At 38.5% G+C, this 13,570-nt stretch overlaps 1 protein-coding gene across 3 annotated transcripts in view; it reads left to right on the top strand.

Moving 5' to 3' along the window:
* LOC106870339 (uncharacterized) overlaps window positions 1–13,570 on the top strand; it is a 164,102-nt gene that overhangs the window by 145,638 nt on the left and 4,894 nt on the right. For 2 of the 3 annotated variants that reach the window (XM_052966373.1, XM_052966374.1), the window contains exons 39-43: window positions 2,914–3,061; window positions 4,820–4,957; window positions 7,299–7,480; window positions 10,393–10,456; window positions 10,568–13,454. In XM_052966373.1, the coding sequence (XP_052822333.1) occupies window positions 2,914–3,061; window positions 4,820–4,957; window positions 7,299–7,480; window positions 10,393–10,456; window positions 10,568–10,603 (568 nt within the window). In that variant the 3' untranslated portion in view covers window positions 10,604–13,454. Of the gene's footprint in view, window positions 1–2,913; window positions 3,062–4,819; window positions 4,958–7,298; window positions 7,481–10,392; window positions 10,457–10,567; window positions 13,455–13,570 lie in introns of those variants that run through there. The other variant, XM_052966375.1, reaches the window with a different exon arrangement.

Below are 13,570 nucleotides of genomic sequence, written 5' to 3'. Positions count from 1 at the left end.
ATATATATATATATATACATATATACGACAGGCTTCTTTCAGTTTCCATCTACCAAATCCACTCACAAGGCTTTGGTCGGCCCGAGGCTATAGTAGAAGACACTTTCCCAGGCTATTCTTATTCTAGCAGCTACATTCTCAGAGCATCCACCCCACCACTAAAGACTTGGTCACCTAGGTAATGGAAGCTATCAACTACTTCTAGTTTTTCCCCATGGCATGTGATGGAAACTGTTTTCTGTACATCTTCTGTGTTTATTGCCCCTGTGCATCTGCTACACACAAAAACTATCTTCCCAGTTAGCCTTCCTTTGATATTGCTGCACCTTTTATGTGTCCACAGCTTACACTGGGTACATCTTCTGGAGTTTTTATCGACACCTTTTCTATAGATCGAGCAAAGCCATCTACCTTAAGCAATTTGTGATTTGTCTGCCTTCCTACTTACTAAGACTGTGGTTTTTACTAGATTAACTCTAAGGCCCTTCGATTCTAGACCTCGCTTCCACACCTGAAACTTCTTCTCTAGTTTTGGTAGTGACTCAGCTATTAGAGCAAGGTCATCAGCATAGAGGAGCTCCCAGGGGTAGCCTGTCTTGAATTCCTCTGTTATTGCCTGGAGGACTATGATGAATAAGAGGGGGCTGAGGGCTCATCATTTATTGAACCTCTACTTTTACCTGGAATTCTTCACTATACTTGTTGCCAACTCTCACCTTACTGACAGTGTCCTTGTACATGGCTTGTACAGCTTTCACCAACCACTCATCTGTGCCGAGCTTCCACATTGCCCACCAGATAATGGATCAGGAAACCTTGTCAAAGGGGGACCCTGTCAAAGGCTTTCTCCATGCCAATGAAAGACAAATACAGAGGCTTATTTTTGGTTAGGTATTTCTCCTGCAGCTGTCTTACCAGAAATATAGCATCAGTGGTGCTTTTCCCCGGCACAAACCCAAACTGCATCTCATCTAAACTAACTCTCTCCCTAATTATTGGGTTATCAATTTGGATAGCTGATCCCTCTGTTGGGTCGACATTTGGCAGACTCTCTTTCTCCCATTTATTCTCTTCATTTAGCAACCTTTCATAGTGGCGTTTCCAAACCTCTCTCTTTGCAGCCTCATTAAAAGCAAGTGAGTCATCATCCATGCAGACACATTTCTCTCCTATGACATCACAATTCTCTCTCACACACTGTCTTGCAACACAAAATACTTCAAGTCTTTGGTCCTCACGACACAGAATATTGGCAAATTTTTTCTTATCTGCTTCCCTTCTGGCTAAATAAACCTATCTCCTAGCTTCCCTTCTGGTAATCTGATACAGTTCCCTGCTACCACCGTCCTTCCAGTCCTTCCATGTCTGTTTCTTTTCCCTAATGGCCCTGTCAACTACATTGTTCCACCACCAGGTTACCTTAAGTCGAGATGGGACTTTGCACCATCCACAGATCTGATCAGTAGCTCTCAAAAGGTTGTCTCATAGGAACCTCCAATTGTCTACCACATTATGTGATGCTGTATCCTACTCTTTTTCTTCAAAAGCATCAAGTAATATGTCTCTAAATCTCTGACCATTCACAGAATCCATAAGCTTCCAAATCCTTCCTTTTCCATGCTGGTCGTCTTCTGGGCATCCATTTAGCCCTGATTCTGAAGTCACTAACTACTAATCTATGTTGTGGCATACATTCTTCACCTGGGAAGGTTTTGGCATTTATAAGTAGCCATTTTTTCTGTTTCCTGGCAAGAATGTAGTCAATCTGACTAGTGTGTTCACCAGACTGGTAGGTGAGCAGGTGACTGGCAGGTTTCTTGAAGTTAGTATTACAGACCATAAGATCATTTGCATCACAGAACTCCAGCAGCCTGGTTCTCTCCTCATTGCAGGAACCAAATCCATAGCCACTGTGTACACCATAGAAGCTTCCTGCATGTTATCCAACATGCCCATTGAAGTTGCTAGCCACAAAGTGAAGGTCCCTGTCATTCATTGATGAAGTAGTCTGTAAGAGGGTGTCGTAAAATCGGTCTTTCTGCTCATCAGGTAGCCCTGGCTGAGGAGTATAAGCCAAGATAATGGTTACTAATCCACGTTGCAGCACTAATCTAAGCTTAAGTATTCTATCACAAACTCTGACTACCTTGATTACCTTATCAACCCATTTCTGTGCAAGGAGTATACCTACGCCCCCAACTCCATCAGTGTTCCCTACCCAGAAAATCTTACACCTATGTTCTTTGCCTGTGAAGAACCTAACAGAACTTCCTCTCCACCTTACTTCTTGGATGCAACACAAATCTACACGTCTCCATTCAAGCATCTCAACAATCTTACCAGACCTACCTTTCAATGTGCTAACATTAAGTGTGCCAACTCTGAGGGTGTGGAAGGTGTGGGCCCATGAGACCCTGAGATGAGGTACAGCAGCATCATGTATCTGAAAAGAAATCTCACATTTGGCAGAATTCATTAACATACAGTAGCCTTCAACCTGCATACACTACATCATCATTTTATGCGCTACATAATCACTTCATTCCATAGGAGATAAACACTAAGTAGGGATGGGGGAGCATTTAAGCTGTTGGGGGTGTTCAGGGGAAAGACATCCAATAGAGTTTAGAGGATAAAGAGTTCTAGTATAGCTGGTGGCGGTGGGATGGGTGGGCGCACCATGAAACAGCAAACACTCTGGCTGCTGGTGTGAAAGAATAACAATAATAATAATAATGATAATAATAATAATAATAATAATAATAATAATAATAATAATAATAATAATGAGATAGAATTAGACATTTGCATTCTTAACTAGAACTATAGCCAACAGTATTCTGTCAGCCAAACTGTGACAAAATTAGATAAATGAATGAATAAATGAATAAATTTCATTATTGGATTTTTCAGTAAAATATATCGGAAAAAAATCCTCTTCCCAGTTCTTCAGAATTTAGATCAGAAGTATCAGACAACATCAGTTGTAGGATTTGCAAATGTTCTAGACCCTTTAGTCACTCCACCATCAATTTCTGACTTTGATGTAAAAGGCAACCAAGTGAGTATTATTAGTCTTATTTTGCTTCTAATTACCTTGTATGTTTCTGCTTTATTGAAAGCCTGTTTCCATGTCTGCATGGAACATGGATGTTAAATGCCTCCATGATCACTGATGATGACGTTTGTGATAAATACTCTTTTAAATTAAATCTATCACTGGGCCCTGTTGGAATCCATTTATTTGAGGCAGTGTTTTACAACTGGATGCTCTTTCTGTTGCTCACCTTCCCTACTTTTCAAGTAAAGGATTATTTTTGTAACACAGATTTTTGAAAGTATATAGCAATTAACTAAGCCAGGGTTACTCTGAAATCATGGAATGCAACATGGTGGATTTGAACTATGTTGACAGATGAACTTCACTAAATGGTGAATATCACTAGATACTGAGTGGATGAACAGTCAACAAACTGTCAATGGCCAGAATCAACCAGTTCAATTAGCAAACTTTTACTATCATCTGTAGTTGTGCAGATGAGATATCAAGCTATTGAAAGATCAGTATTACTTATTAGTCCAAGCAAATCACCTGACCAGCTGATGGTGATGATAATCAAACTTGTTTGAAGTAAATAAAATGATGATGGAAATGGTAATGAGAGTAGACCTGTAATAATGATGAACCTGGTCTTTACTTTGTTGAAGAAATAATAAAAATCAATGACCAAGTGTAAAAAGTGTCATCCTCATAGCATTGTGCATGTATTTAATCACTTGTCTTTCACTGACTTCTGAGCAAGAGCTATTTCCTCTTCTGTTTCCCTTGCAGCAGAATGAATAAAACAGAGAATGATAAGAGCTAAAATGCTAAAATTACTAGAAATTATAATTTGTTTTCCTTCTCATAGCTCAAAATACCTGGTGAGGTAGAATATGTGATTATCCCCTTAGATAGTTAAACTATACAGGGAAGGGTCTTACCCAATGAATGGTATAGCAGTATCATCATAAACTATTACAAAAGTAAAGGAAATGCCTTAGAGAGAGGAAATTATAAGGCTACTGGTTCAAGTTCTGAAGATCGAGGAAAGAGTCGTAGCACAGATGATCTCTGACAGAGTAGATCTAGATGAGATGCAGTTTGGCTTTGGACTTAGAAGAGGTACCATGGATGCAATCCTCCTAGTGAGGCAGCTGAAGGAGAATTACTTGGCTAAGAACAAACCACTGTTCCTGGCTATGTTGATTTGGAGATGTTTGACAGAGTACCACAATCAGTAATTTGGTGATCACTAAAAAACTAGGTGTAGATGAATGGCTTATGAGGACTGTACAAGCTATGTATGAAGATGCAATAAATATAGTGAGAATCAACAATGCTTTCAATGATGAATCTAGCCTGAAGGTAGGAGTCCACCAAGATTCAGTCCTCAGTCTTCTCCTATTCATTCTGAAAGCCATCACAGATGAGTTTCAGACTGTTGTCCATGAGAACTCCTATATGCTGATGATTTAGTTCTCTTAGCTGAATGTATACAAAAATTAGAGAAGAAATTCAAAGCATGGAAACTAAACCTAGAATTGAGAGGCCTCGAAGTAAATTTAATGAAGGTGAAGGTTTTAGTAAATAGGAAACATGGGAGGACTTCTGTATCTTCAGGGAAACGGCCCTGCTTGATATGCAGAAAAAGAGTAGGTATAAACTCCAAACATTGTACTCAGTGTTTTATAAATGTTGGGGATTATAAATGTTTTATAAATTTTATAAATGTTGGGGATTTTTTTATGTTAATTATTTTGTTAATTGTTCTTTTAGCTTGTGAAACTGTTAGAAAGCTTTGAGTGTCACATGATAAAAAAAACCATCAAAGAAATAAATAAGGATCTTTCCTTAGCCATTGCTGAGCGAGCCCGTGAAGAAATTGTACTACCTACTGATTTATGGAGAAGACGTGTAAGTAGATAGTATTTTGTTTTTATCTTTACAAGCAACATGTTTTTAGACCTCTGATTTCACACTTCTCTCACCGCTTAACCCTTTCGTTACTGTATTTATTTTGTGATGCTCTGTGTTTCTTTCAATTACTTTAAATATAACAAAGAATTTAGTAAAATAACTTAGTTATCATTCAGCTAGTGTTAGGAACATAAATTGTGACTAAGGTTTGGTGGAAGATTTTAATTCAAAACTTTTGAAAACAGAACATTTGTACTCAGAACCAGAGCTGGTTTCAGCCGGGTTGGTAATGAAAGGGTTAAAGTATCTTTCTTCAAAATGTGTTACTAATATATTTATAAAGCCTGGGTATATATATTTTTTTCTGGAATAGATATGCAGAAATGGCTGTGTGGTTAAGAGGCTCACTTTGCAACCATATGGTTTTGGATTCAATCCTACTTTCCAGCACCTTGGACAAGTGTCTCCTACTATTTCCCTAGGCCAACCAATGCTTTGTGGGTAAATTTGGTAGACAGAAACTGTGTAGAAGCCAGTCCTCTGTGTGTGTGTGTGTGTGCACGCGCATGCATGCTTTTTTTTGTTTGTGTTTGCTGCTCCTTGTGCTTGATAATTGGTGTTGGTTTGCTTACATCTCTGTGACTTTGAGCAGTTCTCAAAAGAAACTGATAGAATAAGTAAGTACAGACTTAAAAAGTAAGTACTGGGGTCAATCTGTTCTACTAAAACCCCCTTCAAGGCAATTCCCCCAGTATAGTTGTTGCCCAATGACTTGAAACAATTAAAAGGTAAAAGAAAATATCCATGTGCATTATAAGAAGTGACTAAAAGAGATGGCACTAGAAGAACATCTGGATGAAAAACATTACCTCAAAAAGTCCCATCCAGCCTATGCCAGAACTGAGGAAAGATGTAAACAATGAAGATGCTGTTTCTATCAAGTTTTCATTCTTTGCTTGAAGTCTTCAGCAATGTTCAATTTGGAACCTAAAACTTAGGTATTTGGGTGAGCAGTTCGGAAGTAGACATCAAACTCAGGGAGGCACAAGCATGGACAGCCTGTCACAAAATAAAGAAGGTCTGGAACTCCAAATTGCCCAGGCAAATCAAAATCAAGCTGTTCATTGCAACTGTCAAATCAGTGCTATTATATGGCAGTGAAACATGGACATTGACACAGAAATTATCAAACAGGTTAAATGGATGCTACACAAGTATGCTATGAATGATCCTAAATGTGAAATGGCAGCAACATATGACAAATGAATGCCTTTATGGAGACACACCAAAAATTAGCAAGAAGATCAGGCAAAGATGGCTGCAACTATCTGGTCACTGTGTGTGCCACCCTGAACTGGAAGCATCCAAATTAGTCTTGTGGAATCCACTTTGTGGTGTTGTAAGAAAAATAAGATATCATCACACTTACATTGACAACTTGATTGCAGACACTGGCCTGGAATGTATCCATGACCATGAGGCAGTGATGTTGGACTCAGAAGTGTGGTGGGTGGACTTTGTTGCTGCAGCCCAAGTTGGAACCTGGCCATAATAATACTAATTCTCTGCAATAATTGATTTCCGTGCCTGGTCGAGAGTATTGGGTAATAACCAAAAGAGTATGATTGTGAGCACAAGCAGCTGAATTGGGGTTCTTCTCAAGGATGTCTGGAATAATGTTACTTGACAGGGTTCATTGCTGAGAGATCAGGGAGTCAGTCCAGGTCAAGTTGCTATTTCTCCACATTGAATGATCACAGCTTCAGTTCTACAAACACAATAGATAGAATGCTGCAGGAAAAGATAGAAAGATTGATTCTCTTAGCCAAGCTAACTTACAGGTGATGTAAGGGTGGGCCAAGACTGCAATGGTCATATAATTAACCATAATCTCACTTGATGGTACTTGGAAATCCAGCAGGACATTGTGATGTTGGTTGTTTATCTGAACAACCCTCCCAAGAATTGTGGGTGGTGAAAATGGATGGATGGATATTTTTTAATGAATATTCTAGTTAATTCAATAACTGGCTAGAGTAGAATCTACTCTAAGTGTAACTTCCTCTCTTCTACTACCACTCATAGATAACGATGGTGGGTGGGTGGTCAGAAGAGAATTAGAGGACTGTTTGCCTTAGAAATGCAATGCTGTAATTAGTGTGTATTTGCCTGCTAATTCTAGAAGTTTGGATGACTAGGTGTTATACACTTAAAAAGACAAGAAAGGTTAACTTTCCACTAAAAGAATGCTACAGATCAAAATCAGTAACTTATTTCATTTACCTTAAAATTATTTCTGAAATATTAACTACCTTATCTGGTCTTCCTTTCATTTCAGAAAACAAAAGGCATTGTCCAGTTGCATTGTCCCAATATAATGAGTAATTTTAGGGCCCTGTTGCTGTCCGAACCAGTATCTGTTACACCTACAACTATGACATTTTCCCACTCTCACCTCAATGCAGCTTTACAGAATCTTGCACAAAGTGTAGTTGCAAGAGAGAAATTAGCATATGAAAGGTACTACTTCCATTATAACCACCACCATTATCATTACTCACAGTATCATCGTTATCATCACAATCATCCTTATTTTATTCACTGTTGTTGTCATCTTAGTCATTATCTTTCTTTTCATCGTCTTCCAATCAGTATTTCCATCCTTTTTACCACCAACCATCATCATACATTATCATACATCATCACTTTTGCCACTGTGTATTGTTGTGAAGGTGCATGGCTCAGTGGTTAGAGCATTGGGCTCACAATCATGAGGTAGTGAGTTTGATTCCCAGACTGGGATGTGTGTTGTGTTCTTGAGCAAGACACTTTATTTCACATTGCTCCATTTCACTCAGCTGTAGAAATGAGTTGTGATATCACTAATTTGCATGGGCGACTGCTGGTCTTCCATAAACAATCTTGCCTGGACTTGTGCCCCAGAGAGTAACTTTCTAGGCACAATCCCATAGACATTTATGACTGAAGGGGGTCTCCATTCCTTATTCCTTTTATTCCTTACTCTGTGTTGTTACTTCAGAAAAGTCATCATCATTATCATCATTTAACGTCTTTGTCCATGCTGGCATGGGTTGGACAGTTTAAGAGGGCTGGCATGCTGAAAGGCTGCACAGACTCCAGTCTGATTTGGCATAGTTTTCTACGGCTGGATGCCCTTCCTAATGCCAACCACCCTGAGAGTGTAATGGGAAATTTTATGTGCCACCGGCATGGGTGCTATATGCATGACACCGGAGTGCTTTTACGTGCCACTGGTATGGGTGCTGTTTGCATGACACCAGTATCTGCCATGACTGTGATTTTGCTCAGCTTGATGGATCTTCTCAACCACAACATAATGCCAAAGGTCTGAGTCATTGCCTCCGTGAGGCCCACACTTGAAAGGAACTCAACTACTTTACCTCCATGAGGAACACTCAAGAGGAACTCAGCCATTTTGCCTCCATGAGGCAAAAGGAACTCATCTACTTTGCCTCCGTGAGGCAGAATGCTTGAAAAGTGTTCTTTATGTGCCACCAGCACAGATGCCAGTTAACACAACTATGATTTCACTTGGTTTGACAGGTCCTCTGAAGCACAGCACATCGCCAAAGGTCTTGGTCACTAGTTACTGCCTCTGTGAGGCTCAAAGTTCGAAGATTGTTTTCACTACCTCATCCCATGTCTTCCAGGGTTACATCTGCCACAGGTTCCTCCAAAATTAGAGATCGGCACTTCTTTACACAGCTGTCCTCGTCCATACACATCACATGACCATACCAGTGTACTTGTCTCTCCTGCACACCACATCTGATGTCTCTTATGCCTAACTTTCCTCTCAAAATGCTTACACTCTGTCGAACATGCACACTGACATTGCATATCCAGTAAAGTATACTGGCTTCATTTCTTTCAAGCCTATGCATGTCCTTGGCTGTCATAGCCTGTTTCATTGCCATGTAGCATGACTGTTCACACACAGGCATCAAACAATTTGCCTTTCACTCTGAGAGAGAGGTCTTTTGTTGCCAGCAGGGATAGGAACTCTCTAAACTTTGCCCAGGCTATTCTTATTCTAGCAGCTATGCTCTCGGAGCATCCACTACTAACTTGGTCACCTAGATAATGGAAGCTATCTACTACCTCTAGCTTGCCACCCTGGCAAAATTATGAAAATTGGTTAAATGTCTAAAATGAGTCATTATTAATCAGATTATAATTTTTTGACATTTTTTCTTTGATATTTTAATATATTTGAATTATTTAATATTTTCAGATCTAAAACTAGTGAAAAATAAAAAAACTGCAGACTAAAGCAAATTTGATTACTGTTTCTGACTGATTATCTAAGACTATTGATAATAATCCTTTCTCCCATAAGCACACGGCCTGAAGTTTGGCAAGAGTGGACTAGTCAGTTACATTGATCCTAGTGTTTCACTGGTACTTAATTTATCTGAACTCAAAAGGATGAAAGGCAAAGTTGACCTCGGTGGAATTTGAACTCAGAACGTAGCGACAAACAAAATACCACTAAGCATTTTGCCCAGCATGCTAACGATTCTACCAGCTCACTGCCTTAAAACTATTGATAATAATGGTTTCAAATTTTGTCACAAGGGCAGTCATTTTGGTGGGAGGGGATAAGTCGATTACATCAACCCCACTGTTTCACTGGTACTTAATTTATCAACCCTGAAAGGATGAAAAGCAAAGTCGACCTCGGTAGAATTTGAACTCAAAATGTAACAATGGGTGAAATACCACTAAGCAATTTGTCCTTACGATTCTGCTAGCTCACCACCTTAAAAAAAACTATTGATAATAATGAAAAGTTGCAGTATCTTAAATAGATAAATAGCTTTCCTCCTGGAAAAAGGGAGACACATTTTGTGGCCTGAGTAGAGCATTAAATTTCCTTTTATCTCTACTTATAAGAAGTCAATTTAGAGGGTGAAAATATATCATAAATAAATAACCAGCTGTTGTGGCGAGAATCATTGACACCCCTGTAGGATTAGAAGAATGGACTAGCCGAACTCTTATAAAAAGTAGCATATTGGTTGATATGAGAGAGAGGTCATAGGAATTGTTGAGAGTACATAGAAGTCGTAGAAAGTCGTTGAGATTGTTGAGAGTTTGTATTTATTGGAGTATCGTGTTTAGTGGAGTATTTCGAAGTACGTCATTTGAAGATAGTTCTGTCTATCCCTGCTTTGTGAAATTCATATATCCAAGAAGGATATAAGACCATCATTGTAGTTATCAGTAGTAGTGTCATTGCCATAGTTGTCATCATCCTCTTCACCATCATCTCTCCCACTACAACCATTACCATCATTATCATTTTCAACATCATCTTTCATTCATTACTTGCTAATGAGAGTCACAGATACAATCAGATGTCAATGAAATAATCTTTTGTTTTGCAGTTACACCAATTATTATGAAAATATGATGAAAAGCTTTCATAATCAGCTTTATCAAAAGGAGCAGGTAAGTGTTACTGAAATGACATTTGAAGCATTTTTATTCTTTTACATTGACAATGATTGATGGTACCATTGTTTGTTTAATTGTTATTTTATATTCTTTAATTTGTTTCAGTCAGTTGATTATGGCCATGCTGGAGTACTGCCCTGAAGAGTTTTAATCAAATGAATTGACCCTAAGACTTATTTTTTTAAGCCTAGTACTTATTCTGTCACTCTCTTTTGCTGAACCACTTGATTACAGGAATGTAAACACACCAACCACTGGTTGTTAAGTGGTGATAGGGGGATAAACACACACACACACACACACACACACACACACACACAACTAGCTTCTTTCAGTTTCTGTCTACCAAAACCACTCATAAGGCTTTGGTCAGCCAAAGGTTATAGTAGAAGACACTTGCCTAAGGTGCCATGCAGTGACAGAACCCAGAACCATGTGGTTGGGAAGCAAGCCTCTTACCACACAGTGGACTAGTCAAATACATCCCAGTATGTATTGGGGAATCTTTCTATGCTATTTTAACTGCAACCAGGAAAGTAAAGGATTAATTGATAATCAGGGCTGATTTTAACCAGTAAGATAGATTTGTTCAAATTGGGCCCCATGCACACACTCGAGAGGAGGACACTATGATGAAATTTTTGCATATCATTGTGGCTAATGCTGGAACTGATGCACTACACAAAGCATAAGACATTAATCTTCATCTTTTGTAGAGTAGAAGCTCCCATTGACATTTCTCTAATTGGACCCCATAATACCTAGAGCCAGCCTTGTTGATAATAAATTGTGCATGCTCCTTGTAATGTACACCTCCACTGCAGAGTCATCATTCTTTCATTAATCATTTTGGTATAGGTTAACATTTGCAGTAATCTTCCTTATTCCTTCAGTCATCTTAGATAGTTCATTCGTATTTAAAACATATCCAAATTAGATTCTGTGACATTCATGCATACTAGTGATATACGTGAAATAGAATAGCCATAATTGATAATTAAAACTGGTTCAATTACCTCTGTTCTACTGTGCTTTCTACTCTCCATTTTTAGAATATTGAAACAAAATGAAACCAAGACAGTCAGAATTGTTGTCAAAGTTTAAATAGGTCTGTTCAAACTACACCAATGTTTGAGTTAAACCCAGTCATGACATTCAATAAAAGAATATTCATTGGTTATATAGTAATTATATAACAGTGAGCTGCACCAGTGTTTTATATGTGGCACCAGCACCCATACCAATGCTTCTTACATGGCACCTTGGTTTTAAGATCTAAGTTCTGTTGTGGTGGGTGGGTATTTTCAAGTACAACAATGCACCACATATCTTGGGCAAGGAGAAGCATTTATTTATCACATACACCAATGTGATAAACACTGTTAATTACTTGACTTTTAATTATGAGCTAGCATTGATTGGCAGAGTTGCTAGGGTATTGGATAAAATGTCTTGTAGTATTTGTTCCAGCTCTCTGTGGTTTTAATCCTACTGAGGTTAACTTGATCCTTCATTGTTTCAGAGGCATTAAAAAGAAAGTACCAATGCAATGTGTACCTTTCCTTCATTGGACACTAAACTCTGCTTGCGAAGACCTGTTGAGGCAAGTGAAATCAAAATCAAATTCGATGACAGCACCGCATGACTGGCATTTATACTAGTGAAACGCTAAGAGCACCATCCAAGCGTGATCATTGCCAGGGCCGCTGACTGGCTCCCGTGCCAGTAGCATGTAAAATGCACCATTCGAGCGTGATTATTACCAGTATCGCCTTACTGGCACGTGAAACACAACATTCGAGCGAGATCGTTGCCAGTGCCGCTGGACTGGCTCCTGTGCAGGTGGCACATAAAAACACCATTTGAGTGTGGCCATTGCCAGTACCGCCCTACTGGCCCTTGTGCTGGTGGCATGTAAAAACACCCACTACACTCTCGAAATGACTAGCGTTAGGAAGGGCATCCAGCTGTAGAAACTCTGCCAGATCAAATTGGAGCATGGTGCAGCCATCTAGCTTGCCAGTCCTCAGTCAAACCATCCAACCCATGCCAGCATGGAAAGTGGACGTTAAACGAGGATTATGATATTAAAGGGTTAGACTAAATGCATTAAAATATTCATTCTGACTCTTTATGTTCTGAGTTCAAAACCTACTATAGCCTACATACACACAAATATTTGCATCTTTATACACAAACATACACATAGTGCATGCATGCACATGTGTGTGTGTGCGTGGAGAAGTATATTCTTGGTTATGGCATGTAAATGTTCAGAAAGTCTATATTGCAAAGTGCAATAGTAGACATGAAACCAATGGTAACTTTCTGACCAGTTATATGCCATAAGTAAGGATGTACTACTTGACTACATAAAATATAATAGGTCAAAATTTCTTTTAAGAGTGTACTTTTTCCTGACTTATGGACAACTGACCAATATATGTGTGTGTATGTATATATATTTATATACATGCACATATATACACAGAACGAGCTTCCACACTATTTGTCTGTGAAATCTGCACACAATGCATTGCTCAACCCAGAGCTATTGTAGAAAACACTTGCCCAAGGAACCGCACTGTGGGACTGAACCCAAAATAACATTGTTGCAGGGCAAGCTTCTTAACCACACAGCCATACCTGGACCTCTGCTGAATTTAGATTTTACTGTGTCTTCACTTTTTTTTTTCTTGTGATCAGATCTATTGTTTTTGGAAAGGGAGAAATTAGATTATTAACTTTTTCGAGCATTTCTTAATAGTATTAATGGTGTAAGTAAAATAGCTAAAACTGAATTCAATCTGGCTGTAGACACCTCTTCCAAATAGTTTACTATCTACATTAATCTGCATTATAACATTCACTACATTCACTATGGAATTATATAGTAAACTATATATGCTAAATGTCATAATGGTTTGCATTTACCTGTAACTTATTGTAGAGCTATGTTTATATATATGTATATATATATCTGTTTGAGTCACTCTGTTACTTCTGCTAAATATTAATAAAAATATACACATATATTTGGAGTTCTATTTTTCCTGTTTGCATTACCGTGTATATGTATGTATATATATATATATATATATATATATA

Source organism: Octopus bimaculoides, chromosome 3 (genome assembly GCF_001194135.2).
Source record: "Octopus bimaculoides isolate UCB-OBI-ISO-001 chromosome 3, ASM119413v2, whole genome shotgun sequence".
Taxonomy (NCBI): Eukaryota; Metazoa; Mollusca; class Cephalopoda; order Octopoda; family Octopodidae; genus Octopus; species Octopus bimaculoides.
This window is presented reverse-complemented; position numbering and strand designations above follow the sequence as displayed.